At 47.9% G+C, this 23,741-nt stretch overlaps 1 protein-coding gene across 28 annotated transcripts in view; it reads right to left on the bottom strand.

The window, feature by feature from the left end:
- FRMD5 (FERM domain containing 5) overlaps window positions 1-23,741 on the bottom strand; it is a 333,353-nt gene that overhangs the window by 17,806 nt on the left and 291,806 nt on the right. For all 28 annotated transcript variants that reach the window (XM_084971621.1, XM_084971641.1, XM_084971725.1 and 25 more), the window contains 4 exons: window positions 17,116-17,213; window positions 14,134-14,257; window positions 10,517-10,604; window positions 1,701-1,789 (listed from right to left, as the gene is read on the bottom strand). In XM_084971621.1, coding sequence (XP_084827747.1) covers window positions 1,701-1,789; window positions 10,517-10,604; window positions 14,134-14,257; window positions 17,116-17,213 — 399 coding nt within the window. The remainder of the gene's footprint in view (window positions 1-1,700; window positions 1,790-10,516; window positions 10,605-14,133; window positions 14,258-17,115; window positions 17,214-23,741) is intronic.

Below are 23,741 nucleotides of genomic sequence, written 5' to 3'. Positions count from 1 at the left end.
GAGCTCACAACTTCTGACCACCGGTTCTGACCTAACACAAGCCCCATGGTATTCTTTCCCTGTTAGATTCCCTCCCAGGATGTCTCTCATATAGAACACGATACATACCGATCAATATATAAACAAGCACACAGATCATCAAGGCTTCAGCAGGCAAGATAGGAAAGTAGGAAGTCTCCTATTGGAAGTGAGGTTGAGTTTATATCTATTAAAGTTGAGACAGGAAAGGGAGACTTCCTGAAGAAGTGGACTGTGAGAGAAGCCATCGAAGGAAAGGGGTCTAGGTGAGTGGCAGGCCAGCGATTTCCCATCTGGGATCACAGGCCCCAGTAACAGGTGTGTCCTACCTGTTTGCAGCTAAGATGCCCCCCACCAGGGGCCTCAAAGGACAGCTACTCTGGTCAGTGTGTGGCCCAGGCCCCGGACCCTCTAAGGAACATCAGGTGACCCAGGGTCTCCAGGCAGCAAGTGCGCCTCACTAGGAGAGTGCTGGCCTGACCCTGCTCATTGTCTTTTTCTGAAAAGCATCCTGTGGGATAGGAGACTCCCAAACCCTCACCATCTTCACCCAAGCATGGTGAGCAGGCCAACCTGAGAAGGCCTAGCAAATGGGTGCAGTGGAGTGCACAGCCGTCAGTCCAGGGCCTTTTCCTGGGGAATGGGGCTTGGCTGGGCACGTCAGGGGGGCAGTTTCACTGGCACCCTGGTTGATCATATTGCTGAGCTTCACGAGAGCCCATGAGGGTTGGAAGGGGTGCCTGTCCCCAAACTGGATAGGGAAGCTGCCCCATCCTCGAGTTCTCCATGAGCTCTTCTGGGGAAGGCAGAAGAAAGAAGACAGGAGCAGGCTTCTCCAGCTGAGCTCTGCCAGGCCACAGAAGGCCACCTCTGAGAGGAGCTGGCCAGCTTCGACTTGGCAGTTTAAGCCCAGGAATGTTGGGAATCATAAGGGCTGAGCAGAATATGCAACATGTTCTGGTGACGCTGAAAGACATCTGCATAGGCCAGAAAAGGGGACTCCAGGAGAGTCAACCATCCATCAATGAACCAGAGCCTGTGCTGCATCAGCTCGCAGAGCCACGCTACAGAACAGACCCCAGCAGACAGGTGGAGAGGCAGCGGCTCAGGGTAGCTACAGCTGAGGCAGTGGCTCTTGAAGGAAGAGAGCGGGGCTGTGACGCCTAAGCCCTGAAGAGGGAGAGGGGACAGAGTAGCACCTGTGTTCCTGTGGGCAGTGCCCACAGGGGGTTTCGTCTGAGGAGGGTGTTTCGCCAAAGCAAAGGGGTAACATATTTGCCCCAGGGGTCACCTTGAGCCCTCCTCTCAGGAGGGTGGGTGAGGAGGAAACATCTACGCACGTGCTGTGGCCCTCAGCAGGGGACAGTCCCAAGGACTCAGTTCGCATGGGAACTTCGCTTCCTTGACACTGGCACCAGCCCTCGACCTCTCATCCTACCTGGGAACTAACTCTCCATACCCCTTCTCTCTCTGGAGAGGCTGTTGGCTCTCAGGAACACCCCGTTGGAAGAATAGGATCCCTAGAAGAGACCACTACCTTCACCAGTTACCATTATGGAGGCAAGGCTTTGGAGGGGGCTCAGAACCAGAACTCGCCCGATCACACACAGAGGACAAGGGAACCACAGCCCTCCCCAGCTGGCGAGGCGTAAAAAGCCTGTTTTGGAAACAGAGATACTCACCATTTGATGAAGTGGACCCTCTTGTTTCCTTGCAGAACAACAAACCCAAAAGGAGTGAAGGCCAGAAATGCAGCATTTCCTGACACGTCCTGTAACACAGAAGGACTTGTGATCAGAGTGATGCAGGCGTGGAGGCCAAAGGATGAGAAACACAGTTGTTCACTGGGGATACAGGGTTAACACTTGCCAGGAGGTCAGAGAGGGAAGAGCCTGGCATTTGGAGGTAACAGGCAAGTTACGTACCTTCCCTGAGCCTCTGTGCCCTTGACCTTAAGTTGTAGATTAAAATGATACCAATCTTAGAAGGCTATTGTGAACATCCAGAGAGACTGGCAAACCCTCGCACATTGTTGGTGGGATTGTAAAATGTGACATCACTTTGGAAAGCAGTTTGGAAGTTCTTCAAATTGTTAAATGCAGAGTTAACCACATGACCCAGAAATTCCACTCCTAGGTATGCACCCAAGAGAACTGAAAACACGTGTTCAAACAGAAACTTGTACATGATGTTCAGAGCAGGATTATTCATAACAGCTAAAAAGTGGAAACGATAACCTCCAAGGATATATTGTATAATAAAGGGAATAGTGCCAATATTTTATAGTAACTATAAGTAGAGCATAACCTTTAAAAATTGTGAATCACTATATTGTACACTTATAACTTATATAATATAGTACAGCAACTATACTTCAAAAAAACAAAAAACAAAAGGTGGAAACAACCAAATGTCCATCACCTGATAAATGAATAAACAAAATGTGGTATATCTATATAATGGACCCTTATTCAGCAGTAAAGAGGAATGTCATACTGATACCTGCAACAACAGAAATGAACCTTGAAAACATTACACTAAGTAAAAGAAGCCAGATACAAAAGATTACATGTTGCATGCTTCCATCTATATGAAATGTCCAAAAAAGGCAAATCCATAAGGACAAAAAGAATGTTCCGTGTTGCCATGGCGGTGGGGGAGGGGAGAAGAGGAGTGACAGCTAATAGGTACAGGGTTTCTTTCTGGGGGATAATGAAAATGTTCTAAAATTAGTGGTGATAGTTTCACAACTCTGTTAATATACTAAGAACCACTGAATTGCACACTTAAAATGATTAATTTTATGATGTGTGAATTATTTCTCAAGAAAGGTGTTATCAGAGAAAAAGAGAGAGAATAGCAGCTATCATTTTCAGGAGGGCCTAATACTCTGGGTTCCCTCAGGAAAGTTTAGCGGAAGAAAATATAAGCAACTGGCCAAGTGGAATAGCTGTCACCTGCCCTATGGCGCCTGAACCAACAAAGAGGCCTCCTGGTCACCTGTCACCATCAGTTTGTAAACACCAGGCTTGAGGCTCTGCTGAGCAAGGGGAGAAGGTGCAGCAGAAGCTGTGCGCCATGGGTCCCTCCCATAGGAAGTGAGCTCCACAGGGCCCAGGCCTTCTCTAGGTTAGGATGGGGCACAGCAAGCTGGCTGGTGGATGGCATTCTTTCAGAGAAGCTTCCTTCGTGATAGCGAAGATGGGTAGGAATCTGCTGTCAGGGTGTGAGTACATTCAGGCGGCCAGAAATTTATGCCAGGATGCAGGTCAAGTGTTTGTGCAGGACAGCTGTCTGGGCCACAGCTCAGACAGTGCCATGGGGTCAGCGTGAGGCCCCTGGTGTGATATGTGTGCAAGTGTGGGCTGTGGCTGCAGGGTCCTCCTAGTCTCTCTAGCTTCAGGGCTTGCCTCCCTGGCACAGATCTTCAGCCTGATCAGTCCTAAGGACAGTGGGGCCTCTGTGGGGCCTCATGAACCTTGCCTCAAGAAGAAGTGAAGTTTGGTCTTAAAACTGTCTCTTCGAGTCAGGGTTTCAGGTGTGAGTATCTGGGCCCCAGGAATAAACTAGTTATACGTTTTGCAAACATTCGAACATTAACGCATCATTATTACTGTCCTTTCCTCAGGGTCTGTTGTGACCCCAACACTTGGCTGCAAGCGCAATGTCATTCAACCCATGGGCACAGCAATAAAAGCTGTTTAAAAATAACCTGAATGGAGATACTGCAAGGCCACGGGGCTGGGTCTCCTGCCATCACCAGTTCTTGGTGGAGGGTGTTAACAGCTGCGCGCTAGCACTGCACACAAACACGGCCTCTGCCAGGGGCACCGGCACTCACTGGGCAGGTTGGCAGAGATATGGGTCAGGACAGGCTCGCCTCTGGAGCGGGGAGGTGGGGAGGCGGGCGGTGAGGGAGGATTCTGCTTCCAGGCATGGAGAGTGGGCACCAGGAGGTCTTGGGCCCACTGTGCAGGCAGTGAAGGAAGGTTTAGACAGAGCCTTGAGGCTGAGACCTTACCTTATTCGTATTCACAGAAGAGACCCGCGGGAAATATTTCTCAGATGAATGTGTGAAGCAGTGGGGTAGGGGCAGTGTGGCTGCAGTGGGGGATGTCCGCACGCACAGGAGCAAAATGAGGGGTGGCTCACAAACACGGCCAGCAGATCTTTGGTCGCCGAGGGGGAGGGAGTGGGATGGACGGGGAGTTCAAGGTGAGGAGACACAAACTGTTACATTTAGAACCCATAGACAATGAGGTCCTACTGCACAGCACAGGAAACTAAGTCCAATCACTTGTGATGGAACATGATGAAAGATAATATGAGAAGGAGCGTGTGTATAGATGTACAACTGGGTCACTTTGCTGTACAGCAGAAATGGCCAAAACAATGTAAATCTACTGTAATACAATTTTTAAAAAATTAAAAAATATCACAATTTTAAAAATATTTTTTAAAAAACGAGGGCAGGCACAGGGGGCAGAGGTGACATGTGATGGTGCTGAGAGAGGGAAAGCCCCAGAGGAAGAAGAGGTGCAAGGATGGAAACAAAGGGTGGGGCACAGAGGACAGTGGGATGCGAGTGGGACAGGGAGCAGCGGGTGGGCAGGGAGGGCCTCCCATCTCGATCACTCCAGGCCCCTGCAGGCAACGGTGGAAGGGCACGCACCATCCAGGCCCAGGTCCACCCAGGCCCAGGCCCTGGCTCTGCCCTCAAGCCCATGTGACCTTGGCCGGGTCCCTTCACTGCCCTGTGTTCCAAACGCCTCACTGTAAAGTCAGGGCTGATAATGAGCTCTTCCTCTTGAGCGGTGCTCAGTGGGCATCGGATACAGGCTAATGGTTGTGTTGCTGGTAACACTATTATAGCTGCTACTCATTAGCTGAGTTTATTGAACGCAACACAAAATTTTTTTTACAAAGCGTTAACATTTTACTATTTTTCCTGATGTTGATGGATTTAAATGTTGTTACTTAGGAAATGAGGGTGTGGGAAGTTGGGATAGAAAGGGAGAAGTCACTCTTGGTTAGAGGCCATGGAGAAGGGGGTCTGGGGGATACATTTGGGATCTGAGGGAAAAGTAAAGTGGGCAGGAGGGGAAGGAGTTAGGCTCTGTGAAAGTCATCACAGGGACAGGTCTTCCTCTAGCCAGAGCAGAGGGAAGGTAGGGCCCTCCCACGAGCTGGGTGGCACTGGCCATCTCTCTGCCAGATACCTCAGGGCTGGCCTCCGAGGGAAGGCAGGTATAGGAGTTACAGGGGAACAGCCTCTCCGGACTAGACTGGCTCATCTGGAACAAGGAGCAAACTGGGAATAAAGCCCGATGAGATGCCACGTTGTTCTAGTAAGTCAAAGCAGCACCTTATGCAATCCCAATCTATCCTCTCACTTAGAAGAGAGCAGTTCCCCAAATGGCTTCCAATGCAGCAGCTGCAGAGAAAGGCATCTACCAAGGCAGGGAGCTGGGATGTCAGCTACTTGTTTCTGGCTCATGAGGAGCGGGGTTGGAATTACAGCAAGAAGCCCCGCTTCTGGACCAGCACGAAAACACAAATGGGTAGCCCCACCCACACTGACATCTTCTCTGGAAGTTTCCCAGTTTCTTTCATCTAACACGCCATTCTCCTTGGGAGGCTGCCCTTGGGACTTGTATGCAAAAGGACAAATTACATGAGAAAAACAAAAAGAGAAGGAAATGAGGACGAGGAGAGAAGTGACTCAGAGAGGAATAACCCATTCTTCAGATCTTCTACATTATCAAGCAGAGTCTCTCCTTCCTCTTGTCCCCCTCCTATCCTGATGCAATCAGCACCCTTAGGACTGAGCCACTGATGGATCTGGGAGGTGGAATCAAAACTCTGGTGGAATCAAAACTTGACAGCCATGCAGCAGATATCGCCAGCCCCATTCAGGCAAGAGACTTTAGTTGGCTTCTATGGTGAGGTGAGAAATCTGTGTTTAGTATTTCATCCTTGCAGAAAGAGCATCAGTCTTGGTTTAAGATCCCAGCTGTGCTTCTTCTCCTCTTTTTTTTTTCCCCCCTTTTTTGGAACGCACCCATGGCACATGGGTGTTCCCAGGCCCGGGACTGAATTGGAGCCATGGCCAATTCACAGGTAATGAATTATGCCACAGTGGGAACGCCCCAGCCATGCAACTTATTTGCTCTGTAATTTACTAAGTGCTCTGGACCTCAGTTTCCTCATTTGCAAGATGAAGAAAATAATACATACTTCAAGAAAAACTACTTGCCTCTGATTTTAGGGAGATGGCCTGAATGATTCACTGCCAGGGCAAAGCCAGCAGAATTTTTCTTGGGGAGGGGATGAATTTGCATTGAGCCATTCACATATTCATCTGGACCCACCATCGAACTTGACCTGCATCAATACATTATCATCAAATGTTTAACGATAATCACTCTGCCTAGAAAAGGGTTTCTGGGAATCACAGTACTGGCTGGTTCCTGGAAATAGGGACATCTGGCCATCTCTGCCCAGATCCACCTCCAGATATAGTGAAGTTGGCTTCGATCTGCTGCTCCCAGAAGACATCCTGGGGGTGACGGAGGCGAGACCAGGTATACTCGGTGGCTATGCCTTTCAGGGCCAGATAGTCCCCAGTGGGGAGCACAACTGAAACTAACTCAGTCTGGGTGGATGAAGTCTCTATTATTCTTAAAAAAAAAAAAAAAAAACTTAGGGAAGAAGATTCCACATGCTCTTCCATACACTTAACGCTAGTTCCTGAAAAAGCTCATAGTCACATTAGCACATTAAGTCAATCATGAAAACCACCCAGTTTCAATATACCTAAACATGGCCACAAGAGACTAGTATGGAAATAAGGAGGAGGCAGGCATCCTGTAAGGGGCTTGGCATCAACCCAGGACAGCTCAGAAATGGAAGTCTTGGCAGAAACTAGCCATATAAGTGGTTTTAGTCAAGTTCCTCATTTTGGCAGTAAATCTAACACTCTCCCCACAGTGCAGCCAAGAGCGGCCCACCTGAGGAGCAAGGTAAGTCAACACTGGTTTTTCTTGTTTTGCTTCACAACTTGTCAAGATGGGGAGGGGGGCTATTTAGAGAGGAGCCTAGGCTGCTGGATTACAAAAGCAATGGTCCTATTTTAAGGACAGGAAAATGACACTGTGATTTTATTTGTGTGGTTGCTCTAACCCAGATCCTGCTGCAATCAATTTTTTTCCTGGTCTACACAGAACAGACATAAAGCCACCTGCTGAATTGACATTACATTTTTATATGATGATTTCAGCAGTCCTATAGGTCTTTTGTCCTCTCTGGATCAGAATGAGCAGAGAGCCCTGCTTTGTTCCTAAATAAAGGCCATCTCACCTCAAGGAAGGCCATGCACATGAACTGAAAGAGCACTGCATTGAGACTCAACAACTCCAGGTCTGGGTCCCAGCCCCGTCCTTGCCGGTAACCCTGGACGTGTTCGTCCCTCAGAGCTCAGTGTTCTTATCTTAAAAAGAAGTCAATACTCTCTTCTTGGCAGCACTGTAAAGATTAAATGAGAGGGTGTTTGTGAGCCTGGCATGTGCAGGCTCTCCATGAAAGGCACCTTCTTGACTCATGACCAGGCTGGGTTCCTGCGATGGGTCTGATCCACCATAAACCTCAACAGGGCAGGGGGCCACAGTCTGGGCTCGCAGGAGACCCAGGGCAAACAACCAGTCCCAGGTCCCCTGGACGGAACAAGACGGTGGCTCCTGAGGTTGCAGAGGTGTCAAGGCTGAGGAGCAGGGGCAACAGTGGGCTGCCAGTGGATTGCTCCATTCTCCTCCCCCAGCAGCTTCATAAGTTTGGTCTGCTGCGGGCTCTTACTGGGAGGTGGGGGATAGAGGAGGGGCACGGAGCCAGCGAGTTTGGGCATTAGGATCAGACAGCTAGCTACTGCAGCCCTCCAGCTGTCCCACACAAAACCGGTAGGATCTCTTCTTCCTGGTCCCTGAGCTAGCCAAGGACACTCTGGGCAGAAAGAAACCATCAGTGTGGACAGGAGGAACAGCAGCTTCTTAATCAGTCCAGGAGAACAGAGCCCAGCCGAAGCATTGTTCTGCTCTCATTTAATTATCAAAACAATTCTTCTTCTTCTATCCTCCCCAGGGCTGCGTGCCCCAGATTCCCAGGGCCCAGTAATTGCCTCTCTGTTAATAGAAATCATCAGTATTTATTTCGCCGAGCGCTCCGGTGTACTTTGGCTCTCCTGTAGCAACATTAAGGCAAATGCTTGGTAGCACATCACCAAAGTGCCTCTACTTAATGACAAGAGTAAAGGCTCCCAACTGTCCTCCTTGTCAGGAGGGCTGAGGGAGCTCTGAGCCAGAGCCCAAGGAGATGAGCAGCAGGGTCCTGCCGTGGCCCTCGGCGAGCAAGGAGTAGGGGCCCAGGAACAAGAGAGGGAAGTCCAGCGAGATGACTGCTCCCACCTTCCCCCAGAGCAAGTCTCCTGGGGGCTTCTGCTCCTTATAGACACACAACAACAGGAAGTGACCTGAGTTCATAGTCTTGCTATACCACTCCGTGCCTCGTCATTGGGGCCTCCTGGAACTTTCACCTTGTCCATAAATCAGGAAGGGTAATATCCACCTCCCAGTGCTGATATGAGGATGAGATGAGAAAATAAGGTGAAAGGGTTCCAGCGGGCCTGCTGGAGAAGGTGTGCCGCAAACCTCTCTCTCTCCTTCCTTTTAGGACTTGATGCTGTGGGGATGAAATGATATGATGTGTGGGGTCGGGCCTTATGCGGTGCCTGGTATGAATGCTAATTCCTTCCTGCAGCCTCTTCACCCCTGAGTCTGATGGTGGACAGACTCATCGAAGACCAGGCTGAGCCAGGAGCCCTGCAGTCTTAGGGTGCATGTGCCTTTGGGCTGGACACGAGGCTGGCTGTCATTGCAGCTTCCAGACACCCCCCCCCCCAGGCAACAGAGACTCCCCCTCACCCACTCAGCTATCCTGCTCAGGTTCACTGTCAGCCCACTGCTACATGCCATCAGGTGACAGCCCTGGCCAGGGACCTATCTTGGAGGAGGAGGGCATTTTGTTGGCCCAAGCAGACTGGACAGATGTGGGGTCAAATGACCTGGCACCTGCTGATGACCATAGCTTTAGGCAGCTATGTCTTTTAAGGTCCTAAAGTGATTCAGCAGTTCAGGGAGGACAAGTATTGAGTATCTACAAGGACTTGCACGGGGATGAGGCAAAAGAGGCTTGCAGAAGCCTCTGAAGGCCCCCATAAGTAGGAGACTGGCACTGGTGCCAAGGCCAGGTGACTTAAAGGTTCTCTTCAGTCCTATGCAGTCCCAGCTGAGAATATCTGAGCAATTTATGCACCACACGGTTGTGAAGAAGGCATTGTTCAGGAAGCTTTGTAATTCATTTGTAAATACTTAGAGACCAATTTTTTTTTTTTTTTGTCTAAATCGGCAAGAATGTGTTTTCCAACAGTGCCGGCCCCCAAGAACGTAGTGGTTATCCGTCCACAGGCGGTGCTGGTGGATCGGGTACTGTGGAGATGGAGAGCGTGACCAGGTTTCTGAGTGCCAGAATGTTTTCAAAGTTCAGATTTGACGTTTCGGCATTAAATCCTACACAAAAACAAATCACCATCATCTCAACAAGTGGCCAAGGGGACGCCCCCCACGTCACCAGGTTCCTTGGTTTCTATTCTACTCTTTTAATTTTTGTTTGAAACATACGGTGCCTCTCACCTATGAGGAAGAAGAGGTCAGTGGTGGAGAATCAGGCTTACTGGTGGTGCTGGGGCCTCTCCAGCAGTGGAAAGAAAGAGGCAAAGATGTGGAGGAAGTGAGGCAGAGACCAGAAGTGTCAAAGTAGCTGGGACGAGGAGATGAAGGGCCAGGATCCAGCCACAGGCTCCAGTGCTCTCCGCAGTGCCTGTGGCTGCCGGAGCGCGTCTCCGAAATGCCAGACACATATGAGTAATTACAGAGGTTTTCCTCTGGGCAGAGCCTCCCCGGCTGGTTCCCGACTCGCCCTCACAAGTGCATAATGGAATTAAATGTGACTGCGCTGGAGTTACGCACTGTGACTTTCGCTGCTGCAGTCAATAAAACCCACTCTTGGAGAGAAACTAGATTAGGGGTCAGGGGAGGGTAGGCGGTCCACCGAGGCGCCTCTGATCATTCCCTGTGGGGGGCCTTCCACATTCCTCCTCTCCTCGTTTCCACCCAATTACCCACTATGGCCAAAGTGGGCCCCCCTTTTGCATTTGTTATTTAGATGGGCTTTGCCTCAGCCCCTCCGACGGTGATGTGGCATCACAAGACTACACAGCATGGACTCGAGTTTTCACAATGAGACATTTTCTCTGGCATCTGTCACTCAAAAAGCCAATCACACAGATCCTGAAAGGGCAGGTGTTGCAGACACATGGTCCCTTCCCCCACTGCCTGTCGCCCTCTAGAGGAGGAAAGGTCTGTGTGGTCTCCGACCATAGAGGTCTCACCTTACACGGATGAGGGTCCACTCCATAGGTCTCCAATGTCTGCGCTTTTCTTAAAAAGTTCAGCTCTGATGTTGCTGGTGTTTGACCACTGGAATAAAGAGAACAAGATGATTTTAGGGTTTCCTGTTCCCATAGGTTCCCTTGAGGTAAACTTAATAAGAAGTGCTCAGGGTGAGTCTCACACTCCTATTTTTCCAGAGTGTGCCCCCTGCTCTGTCCTAGGACCAGCTTCAGAGACTCTTGTCTAAATAAACTAAGCTGTCTTCAGAATGAGGCAGGCTACATAATGAATGACATGGACTGAGTGTAACACAATAGGGAGTGGCGGGGACTATGGCAAATTAGAAGTGCTACCCTATCTAATGAGGGCAGCTACACCTCAGCTCCAAGACCATAGTCTTAGAATGTAGCGCCCAGCATTGCTAGGTGTGATTTTTAAAAGAGAATTCAGAGATACCAATTTTTATGTGGCATTTCACAGTGTTCAATACTACGGGGGCAAACAAGTCCTACTGTATAGCACAGGGAACTATATTCAATATTCTGTGACAAATCATAGTGGAAAAGTATGTGAAAAAGAATGTGTATACATCTGCATAACTGAATCACTTTGCTGTACAGCAGAAATTAACACATTGTAAATCAACTACACATGGATAAAATTATAAAAAAATGCCACGGGAGTTCTCTTGTGGCGCAGTGGGTTAAGGATATGGTGTTGTCACTGCAGTAGCTTGTGTCACTGCTCTGGTGTGGGTTCGAGCCCTGGCTCGGGAACTTCTACATGCCATGGGCGTGGACAAAAAAAATACTATGGGGGCAGAAAAAAATACATCTGAAGGCTGGTGGCAGGCCATCTGATCTAGACTGAAACACAAAGAAGAGGCCTGTATATCTTGCTGGTGCCGCCTGACTTCCTCCTTTACCAAAAGGGACATGGGAACAGAGGGTAAAAAGATGTAACAGGAGACCATGCTGAGCTCCCCAGACCCCACAATAGCCCTGCTGCCCACATGGTGATGACTGTGAAAAGGAAACAAGTAGAAAAAGGAAGAAACCAGCAATGGCACCAAGTCATCTGCAGAATGGGCCTTCGGCATCATTCACCTCCTGGCTGCCTCCACACAGATCCAGTGCAGCATCAGCACAGGTTCTCTGGGTCCAGTGTCTTTCTACACATATGGGGTTGGCCTTGGTGTGAGTTTCAGTGTGAGGAGGGGTGGGCAGTTTGTGAAGTCAACAACTCTGATGGCTGGTGGGCAGGACTGAAACTTTCTAGGTTCATCCTTTGCCTCAAGTAATGTGGCAGGCCAGGAAGACAAGCCAGCCAAATTCCCAGGGACGAGCAGGCCAAATTCCCTCTACTCTTTCTGGAGAGGCACCAGTCAGTCACCACCTCAAGCAGTCTCTGTGCTGCTTGCTGGGAAATATACTGAAACACACAGTGCACAGTCTGGGCCCTCAAGGAACTGGCATTAAGGTTGGAGGAAACAGACACATTTTTACATTATGAAGATGAGGCTAAGCCTGTGTAAGCAGTACCTGTGGAAGGAGGCATTTTGTAGACTGTAGACGTGTACACTCACTAGCACACCTAAGACACGGGGAGGCTGTTTGGAAAATTCTGGTGCAGCAGGCAAAGGACCAGGCACCAGAGGCAGCTGAGCACCACCACCTTGTCCAAGGAGCCTCCTTATTCCCTGACTGGAAGCTGTAAGGCTCTGTGCATGCCATTCACCCCTGGAGTTGGCCCAAAGCTTGGGAGCCCTCAAAGTGGGCATCATTTCCTGGGGGCTCCCCTGACTTCTCTTAGGTTTCTGAAGGGCTGTCCCCATTGCTCTGACATCTCATACAACCTACCTGCCAGCACCTCCAGGCAGCCCAGCTGATCCCCCTTCTCCCCTTTGTGGCATGAGCCTTCACACCTGTTTATTCAGACCTTTACCACAAGGGGCCGCTATTCCCTAAGAGTGATGGGAGGAGCCGGGGCAGCACCAACACCAGGAGAAGCCACGGGGTCAGCTAGGATCCCACATCTGATAGGCAACCCCATTCCATCCGGAGGGTGGGAACCAGTCCCGCCACACAGAGTGGGCACGAGGTCTGTGTATAAAGGAGGCTCTGGGGACATATTTGTTGGTAAAATCTTTGAAGGTAAAGATTTTCTGTTTGGGGGACATTAGGGTAAGAACTAGTTTAAGCTTAATATTATCATTAGAAGTATCTTTTGCCGGAGTTCCTGTCGTGGTGCAGTGGAAATGAATCTGACTAGGAACCATGAGGTTGTGGGTTTGATCCCTGGTCTCGCTCAGTGGGTTAAGGATCTGGTGTTGCCATGAGCTGTGGTGTAGGTCACAGCCTTGGCTTGGATCTGGCATGGCTGTGGGGTAGGCTGGCAGCTACAGCTCTAATTAGACCCCTAGCCTGGGAACCTCCATATGCTGCGGGTGCAGCCCTAAAAAAAGCAAAAAAAAAAAAAAAAAAAAGAATTGTCTTTTTACCTGTCCTTGGACATTGTTCTTTCCCAGAAAGGTAGTTACACAAACATTTTAAAAGATCTTTAAAAAAAATTGTACTGTATGGCTATGACGGCAGGTTTTTTTGTTTTTCACAAAGCTGCATTGTATATAATTTTTTTCTTCATAGTTCATCAGTTTGGGAAATCTGTGCTTCAGCATGCCACACAACTGAAGCCCAAAAACCCTACTGCTATTGTTATTTTTTTGTCCTTTTAGGGCCGCACCCGAGGCATATGCAGGTGCCCAGGCAAAGGGTTGAATCAGAGCTACACAACTGCAGCCACAGCAACGCCAGATCCGCACCACGTCTGTGACCTACACCACAGCTCACAGCAGCACTGGATCCTTAACCCACTGAGCGAGGCCAGGGATTGACCCTGCATACTCACGGATCCTAGTCGGGTTCATTAACCACTGAGCCACGACAGGAATTCCCTGTTATTTTTTAAAATTGATCTTTGTAGGAAACCTTATTTCATTTGGATAAAAGGATCCATTAATGCTATTTTGTGGAATCTGGCATAGTCTGGGAGAACTAGGAGAATCTGAGGAGGACAAGTCCCTCCTTCCCTTTGTACAGGAGTGTGGGGTTGAGTGAAGCAGTGCTGAAGACACTACTGAACCAGGTGCCCTCCGTGTACCCACAGCTGCCAGCCCTGAGTGGTCCCATCCACCAACCCACACGTCACTGCCACAGTCTGAGGGTGGAGGCTCATTTTTCATATCCACATTTCCCTTTCCCCTCAGCTTTTTCTCTCCTGCTGTTTCTTTATGTTTTCCTTTTCTTTTCCCCCATTCATGCTTCTTCCCTCTGTCTCCTCATTAATCTTACGGAAACAAATACCTTTCGGAGGCCTATCCTTATCTGTTTCCCTTACTATAGAGTGTCTCTCTGGCATGTAAGCTTCAGTCTACACCACTGTTCTTGGAGGGAGCCAGCCCGTAGGGCTGGAGGTTGTACTGTCAGTGGATCACTGAAAATGGTGCATCCCAAAGTCAGGAAGGCTGCGTCTGCAGGAGGAGAGGACACAGCGCAGAGGCTGTATGCTCAGGCTGTGGTGGAGACAGTGGACTGGGCCTGAACTGAGTGTCACGCACCTGAGTTCTGTCTTGTGAATCTCAGCAATCTTCCTTTCCAGCTTCTCTGAATGTTTAGGGAAAAACTGGAACTTGGAGCTGTAGCCTTCAGGGTGTTTTCCTGGGTCATAATCCCCAATCTCCGCTTGCAAAAGGAAAGTGGAGGAAAACAATTGTGGAGAGAGGTAAATTATCACTGGCAAAGCAACAAGAAATTAACACAGAGCAAAAGCCAAAGTCCATACCAGATTTTCAAAGAACAGTGGATTTTGAGCAGTTGTAGGTCAACTGGAAGGCATGTCCCTCAGGAGCAGGGCCACTTTATTTTTGGCCATGCCCAAAGAATGTGGAGGTTCTCAGGCCAGGGATTGAACCTGCACCACAGCAGTGACCTCAGCCACCACAGTGAACACTGGCTCCTTAATCTGCTGCACCACAGGAGAACTCCACCCCCCCCCCCCCTTTTTGAGGAACAGGCCCACTTTTGTTTTCCCAGGTGTACACACTGACTTGGTTGATATCAAGGCCAAGCAGAGTAAGTAGAGCTGACCCTGTGTTCCTTTTTTGTTCATTTGGTCTTCCCATGGCATGTAGAATTTCCTCGGCCAGGGATGCAACTCATGTCACAGCAGTGACCTGATCTGCAGCAGTGACAATGCTGAATCCTTAACCCACTGCACCACGAGGGAATTCTGCTATCCCTGTGTTCTGAGGTCACCACACAAAAATTTGCAATAGAAGATCAGAAGCCTAGACCATGGTCCTCAGCCATTCAGCCATGAGAAGAGGGCCTGGGACCAATGCTGTTTGTGGCAGCACAGAAAACTAGATTTGATCAGGAAGACAGAACCTCTTGGGCCTGAGCTGAATCCAAAGTCTAAATCTTGTTTTGAGGATTTTAGCAGGAATGCAGCAAAATGATGAATGAACCATGAATGAAACTCAGAACTCAGCTCTCAGTCCAAATCAATCAAATCAAGTGAATATATCTGAATAAATATTCACTAAGGGTTGACCAGTTGCCTGGCCAGTCCCTGGAGAGGACTGCAGAGTGGGAAGTCTGGCTATAACCAGAAAGCACCCTTGAGTCAGGGAGCACCAGGTCCCAAGGCTGACTTCCCAGTTCCCTGTGGGGTGGTGGGTGGTTTTTTCCTCTTGCAAATTCACAGAGTCCCTCCCCAAAGCTGCTGAGATCTCAGATCAGTGAACTGTTAGGGCGGTGTCTTCCCAGGTCAGAGCCCAGGCTCCTCCAGTGAAGCGTGCTATAGAGAACAGCATGGCTATGTTCGGAGGAAGGATGTTAAGTTCAGCTGCTCTGTGGTTGTCTTTTCTCTGTCCCTAATGAGAATTACAACCAACGCAGGTGACAAGTCTGCGGGGGGAGAAAATATTAAGAGGAAAATGTGCCCTTTTCTTACAACTGAAATGTCGTGCTGTGGCACAGCTCTCCTCATTGTGCCTTTTTTTTTTTTTTTTAATTTCTATCATTTACCAAGAGACTAAAGGCTTCCCTGGGCTTAAAGTCCAGAGTGACCTTGATCCATGGGGTCATTTATTAGGATTTTATTTAGAAAGCTCCAGGAGTTTCCATTGTGGCTCAGCCAAAATGAATCTGACCAGCATCTATGAGATCCCTGGCCTTGCTCAGGGGTTAGGGATCCGGCATTGACATGAGTTGTGGTGTAGGTCGCAGATGCAGCTTGGATCTGGTGTTGCTGTGGCTCTGGCATAGGCCAGCAGCTATAGCTCCGATTTGACCCCTAGCCTGGGAACCTCCATATGCCGTGGGTGTTGTCCTAAAAAAAAAAAAAAAAAAAAAAAGAAGAAGAAATAAAATTTCACTTAGATGGCACCAGGTTTTCCTTTAAAAATGAAAGGAAAGGGGCATCTTTTAGTATCTTAAGAGTTGAATAGACCTTCTAGATTTCCTGCTTAGGTGATTTTTTTTTTTTTTTTTTTTGCTTTTAAGGGCCACACCCATGGCATCAGAAGTTCCCAGGTTAAGGACTAAATCGGAGCTGCAGCTGCTGGCCTTATGCCACAGCCACAGCAAGATGGGATCCATGACTCACTGAGAGAGGCCAGAGATTGAACCCGCATCCTCACGGATACCAGTCTGATTCATTTCCACTGCACCACAACAGGAACTCCCCTTAGGTGATTTTTTAAAAATCAGGAGTCTCAGAAGTCAGAGTTGTACTAGGCTGACTTTTACATTCTTAGCACAGCTGTGATATTTCTCTTGCCGGAAGAACTTTAGTTTCATATTGGCAAGCATTTTTTAGGTTCTGTTCACAAAGTAGCTTCCTGAAGTTCACAGATTCCCAATTGAGAATTCAGATTCTTTGATGGAAACTTCATGGTTTTAGTGCTATGGTTCAAAATAACCCAGTGACAGTTTTAGGCCAAAAGGACTATGAGATGTTTAGGAAGCAGTACTTAGGGTCCCTGAGTTTCATGAAAGGAAAAGGGGTCACATGTGAAGAGTGTATACCTACCCTACAGCTTCACAAATAAAGCCCATTTGGGTATCAGCTGGGTACAGACCAAGTTCTGCCTTATTTGCATGTTAGAAAATGGGTTTGCTACTTGGAAACATTTCAGCTTTGCTCGGAATGGAATGGTCTCTGAACTAGACAACAGAATCCCCAAATGTTTCATACCTTTGAGATTTGCATGAGAGGATAAGGGAAAAAAACTGATTTGGATTACTATCCAGAGTAATGATGAAGTCTCAGTAACTTCATCAAGCAAGTGTGCAGGGAAAACCCCTCAAACAGAGTCTGAATGGCTTGAAGGCACTGCCGGGAAGACCTGAGGTGTAACTTAAGGTTGAGTGGTTGAAGCTTCCTGGGTGTAGGGAGTCCAGGCAAAGCCCTTTAACTCAGACTCTATTTCAAGATAGGTACCATTTATATCCAAGAAGTAGTCATCTGTGGTAACTGAGATAATGTAATCAGTACTTAGCATGAGAAGGAAATTTATCCTGTCAAAAGTCATTACCTTGAAGGATATAAGCTGCTAACAAGGCAGCATCTGATGTTTTACAGAGGAGGCGGCCGTGGTAGAGATCCCTTTTGATCTGCAGGAAGACTAAATACCTGGAGAGAAAACAGAGAATGAACTATGAAGGATTTCTTTGATTGCCTTAAAGACATAAATATGTAATATAAGCCTGTAAAAATCTTTGTCAGGACACTTTTACTACATTAAAAAAAAAATCTCAAAACATACCACAGAACAAATACATTTTCTACTTCCTTGAAGACTCTTTTAAGCACTCAGCCTGGAGGTTCAATTCAAAACAACCTGTCAGTTTCCTTCTGAAGCTCAAGACAGAAAGGGCACCTCTTGGTTTAAAGAATTCCCCTATCCCCTCCACCCCTCCCACCCTGGGTGCTAGGCTTTGGAAGGAGCCAGCCCTGGTTAGCTCAGCACCAAGAAAGAGACCTTGGTTGGAAGAGAGGGGCTGATGGCACCTCTCTCCACCTTGGACTCTGGCTGACATAGTTTCTTAAGAAGCAGGTGAGCAACTCGCCCAAGGAAGGGTTCTGCCTTGGCTTTGCCAAGGGACTCTGTCCACATGTGAACAGCCCTTGCTATTGGCAGAGGTCAGAATCTGAGGAAAGTGGAGAAGCACAGAAACTTGTGGCTAGAATTTCTTCAACTATAGGAACAAAGGTGATCAAGAACAACAGCTGATGTGTGTTGAAAGCGCTCACAATTTGCCCATCTAGGAGTTACACACTCTTCATGCAAAATCTCATCTAGCTTTCACATATCACTGTGAAATACGTGCTGTTATCATCCCTCTTTTTCAGGATAAAGAAACAGAGACTTAAGTGATTTTCTCGTGGGCAAGTGATCAGTGTCAGGATTCAGATTCTGACTGTTAGCCTCCTGCAGTTGGCTCTTCATCACTAAGTTATTCTGCCCTCTTTGTGCTATAACTGCTTTGTTGTTTCACAAGTAGTTGGGTGGACCCTGGAACTGCTGACTTTCTATTTTGAAAGGTCTTTATAAGGTGTGGGGAGTTCTGATGTTCATAGCCTCACAGGTACCCTGAAAAGAGCAGAGGCCAGGGGTATCCCACCCTTAAGTAAGTCACCTGCCACAGTGGCTCCTTAGCCAAGGGGCATCTGTGATGGTTTTAAAAATATGTCCACAAATTCCCAGATACTCCTCATTTCCAGAAGTAGAGGCTAATTCCCTCTCTTTGAATGTGGCTGGACTTAGTAACTTGCTTCTAACAAAGACAGTGAAGCAGAAGTGCTAGTGTCTGACATCTGAGGCTAGGTCATAATGGTGCTGCAGCTTCCTCCTTGTTCTCCCTTTCTCCTGGATCACTCATTCTGTTTGAGGACACTTAAGCAGCATCATAAAAAGGTCCAGATGGTGAAGAACGGAGGTCTTCTGCCAACAGCAAGCAAGGAACTGACGCTTTGTGCCAGCAGCCATGTGAGTACATCATCTTAGAAGTAGATCCTCTGGTCAAGCCTTCAGATGACCACAGACCTGGCCAACCTCTTGGCTGCAACCCCAGGGAAGACCCTGAGCCAGAACCACCCAGCTAAGCCACTCCTGAATTCCTTGCCCACACAAAGTGAGAGATAATAAATGCTTGTTATTTTAAGTTTCATGGTATTTTGCTAAATAGCCATAGATAACTACAGCATTTCTAGAGGAGTAATAGGAAGATAGTAAAAATTCCTCTCAATTCTACCAGTCTGAACCAAAAAGAGATTGGGCCCTCCCTGGAAAACTAGAGGTTTCCAAAGGTTTTGTTTTCAGGCTGAAGAATAAATCAGAGGATTCCTTGCCCACTTGATCATGTGAAAATGCTCAAAAGAAAGACCATTGACAGTGTAACCTCTAGGGTGAGGAGTAGTATCAGCAGGTGACTCTGAGAGCCTAGGGCTTGGTGATTCAAGTAATTAAACAGAAACGAAGGAGTGGTCAAACGTTCTCTCCTAAGGCCTTGCTACTCAAAGGCCAACATAACCAGGTATCAGCAGCATCTGCAAGCATGTTGGAAATGGAGAATTAGCCCCATCTGAGATATACTGGGTCAGTTTAACAAGATTCCCAGGTGAGGAGTTCCCGTCATGGCTCAGTGATTAACAAATTCAACTAGGAACCATGAGGTTGCCAGTTCGATCCCTGGCCTCGCTCAGTGGGTTGAAGATCCAGCATTGCCATGAGCTGCAGCATAGGTCGCAGACCCAGCCTGGATCCTGCATTGCTATGGCACTGGTGTAGGCTGGCAGCTGTAGCTCCGGTTAGACCCCTAGCCTGGGAACCTCCATATGCTGTGGGTGCGGCCCTAGAAAAGACAAAAAAAAAAAAAAAAAAAAAAAAAAAAAGGCAAAAGTTAAAGATAAGGAGAGGATTCTAAAGGCAGCAATTGAAAAAACCAAAAGAAAAAGATTCCCAGGCGATTTGTATTTAGATTAGAGCTTATGAAGCACTGAGAAAATTCCAAAGCATCTTTCTAACCACATCAGGATGGACTGCCCTCCACAAATGGAAGGTGAGTACGGTCATCTGGAAGTTAGTAAGAATCCCCCTCCTTATCACAATCACCACCATCACCCCCAATCGGCCCCAGTGTTTGCCAGGGAAAACTGAAGGAAAAAGGCATCATGCAGAGTGAATAGTAATTTTTTAAGAAGGATCTGCCAAATCAAGTTTCTCTTTGTTCTGTTTCCCACAGCGAAATGCCACAAGGTATGGAGAAAGCAGGCCTCCATACCTTTCTGCCTCTCGCTGCTGCCCCAGCCCCCGCCTTCCACAGGGCTTTGGCAGATGATGCAGCAAGCCTTTTGCACTTCACTCATGGAGCGCTCCCTGGGCCTAAGGTCAAGTATCCCTCCCTCCACACCTCTCTGCTTGTCTGCGTCCAAAATTCAGGGATAGCACATATTGGACTAGAGGAGTTATTTCAAAGGGGCAATGAGGCTCGGGCCAGTTATCCTCAATGTGGTGGAGAGGAGAACACCCCCCCCCCCCACAACAGGAAGCACATCAGTCTGTGTATGGGTGGTCCTACGTTTGAAAAGGCTCCTCCAGCTTTTTTGTCCCCCAAGGGGGACACATTCTTCATCACACTGGGAACCATGATGGGCATGTGACAGGTGCCTCAGGTGAGATGGAAGGAAATAAGGCTTTTCACTGCTGGGCGGGTTCCTTCAGACTTGTGAAGGTAGGAGGGCAACAGAGAAGAAGTCTAGGGTAAGGCCAGGGGAACACTGTTCAGCAATGGTGCAGCAACTGGAGGGGGAGGGGATGGAGGGGCAAGTCAGCATCCTAGGGGAACACGCCACAGTCTTTAGAGGACAAGAGATGAGCTCATGAAAGAATCAACCGACAGCTTCAAGGTAGAGAGTTGCACTAGGGGTCTCCCCACCCTTTTCTGCCACAGTGGCTTCTATCAAGCTTTGGGTTCTGTTCATTTAAGGTGGTAACCAATGACTCCGATGACTCCGTGTTGTTGGTCATGAGAGTATATCCCATGTGACTCAGAGCATCCTTAGGCCTATTCCCAAGAGGCCCTGCAGGATGTTCTCTGCTGCCACACAAGGGCCTAAGGAAGACTATCTTGTTGCCTGAGGCACCGTCACCAGGGCCACTGGATTGCCAGGCAAGGGATTAGCCTGCTGGGGCTACCCAACCCAGTCAGCTTGTAATGAGCAGGCTGGATGGGGTACCCGGTTTCAGACCCTCATTGCAGGAGTTACAGAGCCCAATTCTCACATTTTATAGCTGAGGAAAGTGAAGCCTGGAGATAGAGAGTGATGTGTCTGAGCTCACACAGTGATCAAAATCGAGGATGTTCTGACTTAGGATCCGATGCTTTTTCTGCCCCCCATGGTAATTCAGTGAGCAATGGTTAGGGAGAGAAGGGTCCTGAATGAAGTCAAGAGAACTCTTCATCATTAGAGAGAAATCCTCAATGGAACAAAAAAGAAATTGGCTTTAGACCCAATTTAAGACAGCAAGCTTCCTCCTGAGGTAGCTTTTTTTTTTTTTTTTGGTTAAATTTTGCCTCTTTCTGTTTTTTTTTTTTTTTTTTTTTTGGTCTGTTTTTAGGGCCACACCTGCGGCATATGAAGTTCCCAGGCTAGGGGTGGAATAGCAGCCACAGCAATGCCAGATCTAAGCTGCATATGCGACCTATACCCTAGCTCATGGCAATGCTGGATGCTAACCCATTGAGCGAGGCCCGGGATTGAACCTGCATTCTCAAGGATGCTAGTCAGATTTGTTTCCACTGAGCCACTATGGGAACTCAAACTTTGCCTCTTTCTGGCCTCACCTGTGGCATATGGAAGTTTCCAGGCTAAGGGTCAAGTCAGAGCTACAGCGGCCGGTCTATACCACAGCCACAGCAACGTGGTATCCAAGCTGCAACCACAACCTGCAGATGTACTGCAGCTCGTGGCAACACCAGATCCTTAACCCACTGAGCGAGGCCAGGGATCGAACCTGCATCCTTGTGGATACTATTCGGGTTTGTAACCCACTCAACCACAATGGGAACTCTTTCACTTTCTTGTTAAAATGCTAAGTTGTCCTAAATCGATGGAGGTATGAATTAGGACCATCCAAAGTTGGAAAGTATGAGAGCATAAAAGATGACCAAGGAAAACCTGAGTTTTTCTTGAACATGTTCATCTCTCCCAGGTAGTGGCTTTGGCACTGTGCTTTCTGATATCAGAGGGTGGGGATGAATCCAGAAATATTTCCATAATGAAAGGGTCTGAGCTCTGGAAAGCACTGGTATCTTTCGATGAATTTTTTCCAGATCCTTTGTCCCAGCCTTCCCTTCATTATATTCTTTGCCCCTGTCTTCCTCTATTTTCTACCTTACTTTTTACTAATTATGATCATGTTTAGTATTTCTTCTTCCCCCATACTATGAAGACTGTGGGCTCCTTGGAGTCAGGGATTATGTTTTATAACTTTTAATATTCTTCTAGAGAGCCCATATATCCTGTGCCTAGCTCACCTACTCACATTCCTCCCTTCTATCCATCCCATCCACCCACCCACCTATTTTCCCATCCATCTATCCACCTATCTGCCCATCCATCCATCCACCTATCTGCCCTTCCATCTATCCAAACCACCCATCCACCCATCCATCCACCTATCTCTCCATTCATCCATCCATCCCATCCACTCACTCATCCACCCATCCATCCATCTACCTATCTGCCCACCCATCCATCTGTCTACCCATCTGCCCACCCATCCATCCATTCACCCACCCAACTACCCATCCATGCAGTTCTGAACACATATACGCACCAGACACTGCCACAGGTGCTCAGAATACATCAGAGATCAAAACAGGCCCTACTCCTATGGAGTTTACATTCCAATGGGAAGAAACAGATGACAAAATAGAAACAAAACAATGTAGCAATGACTTACTGAGTGCATACTGTGTGCAATACACTGTATTGTTTAAAACAAATTCTTTCATTTAATCTTCACAGCAACTCTATGAGGAGACTACTGTTTTTAGCCCTGTCTCATACATGAGGAAAGGGAATAACTGCAGACACTGTTGCTTGCCTTGTCACATATCTAGTTAAAGAACAACCTGGGATTTGAACTCAGGTCTTTTTTGATTACTTAGCTCAGGACTGGCAAACTAAGGCCTGCACCAGAGCTTCCAATGAGATAAAATAACATGCTACTGGAACACAGCCATGCTCATTCATTTATGTACTGTCTATGGCTGCTTTCTCATTACAATGGCAGAACAGAGTATGTGTGACAGAGACCATAAGGCCCACAAAGCCCAAAATACGTACTATCTGGCCTTTTGCAGAAAAAGTTTGCCAACCCATCTTAGCCTAAGCTAGGCTCAAGAGATGTTCACTGTAGGAATAAAGTATCTAAAAATGCTATTAACATTTTCTAAAAAGATAACTGACCTAAAAAGATCTATTAACATTTTTTTTGAGCACCTGCTCAAACATGTGTCAGGCAGTTTGCTTCCCTGGAAGGGGAGGCCCCACTTGCACTCAGTTTCCTTCTATTACTTGATCTTTCAATGAGTTCGAACACCTGCAGCCCTTGTTAAAAGCTAAATCTGGTGCCTAATCCCCATTTTCTCTGCCTTGCCTCTAGCTCAGACAAGAAAATCTATTTATTACTTTAAAAAATGACAAAAGAGATTAATCGGGATTTGGCAACTAAATTTATCATCTGGGAAGAGTCCAAGAGATAAATTGAAGCACAGTTCTTTATTCCCTACTTCATCCCCTCCTCTCAGCCTGGCTTTATGGGAACAGCCGAGATAGCTGCGAAATTTAGGACCGAGATTGCTAGGAAAAAGCACACTGACAGCTAAATTAGTTTGGCAGGACGGTGGGGTGGAGGGCTCTAAGCCAGGAATGAATTATGGGTATTGAGTGAGGCTGGGGCAGGAACCCACTCTTTTAAGATCAGCAGGGATGTGAACAAGGATAAAGATGCAGCTAGGCCCAAGGCCTCCACAGAAGGCCTCGGAGGGGGAGGCACCAAGACTCCAACAGAGCCAGGCACCCTGAGGTTCACAGACCTGACAGCGCTGGGAAAATGCATCCTAGGGAAGGAAGGCCGGTGAGGTAGATAGC

This window comes from Sus scrofa, chromosome 1, assembly GCF_054392235.1.
Source record: "Sus scrofa isolate SSC_HxYL_T2T_F1_AM1 chromosome 1, Sscrofa_HxYL_maternal_Yorkshire_Landrace_v2.0, whole genome shotgun sequence".
In the NCBI taxonomy this organism is placed as follows: Eukaryota; Metazoa; Chordata; class Mammalia; order Artiodactyla; family Suidae; genus Sus; species Sus scrofa.
This window is presented reverse-complemented; position numbering and strand designations above follow the sequence as displayed.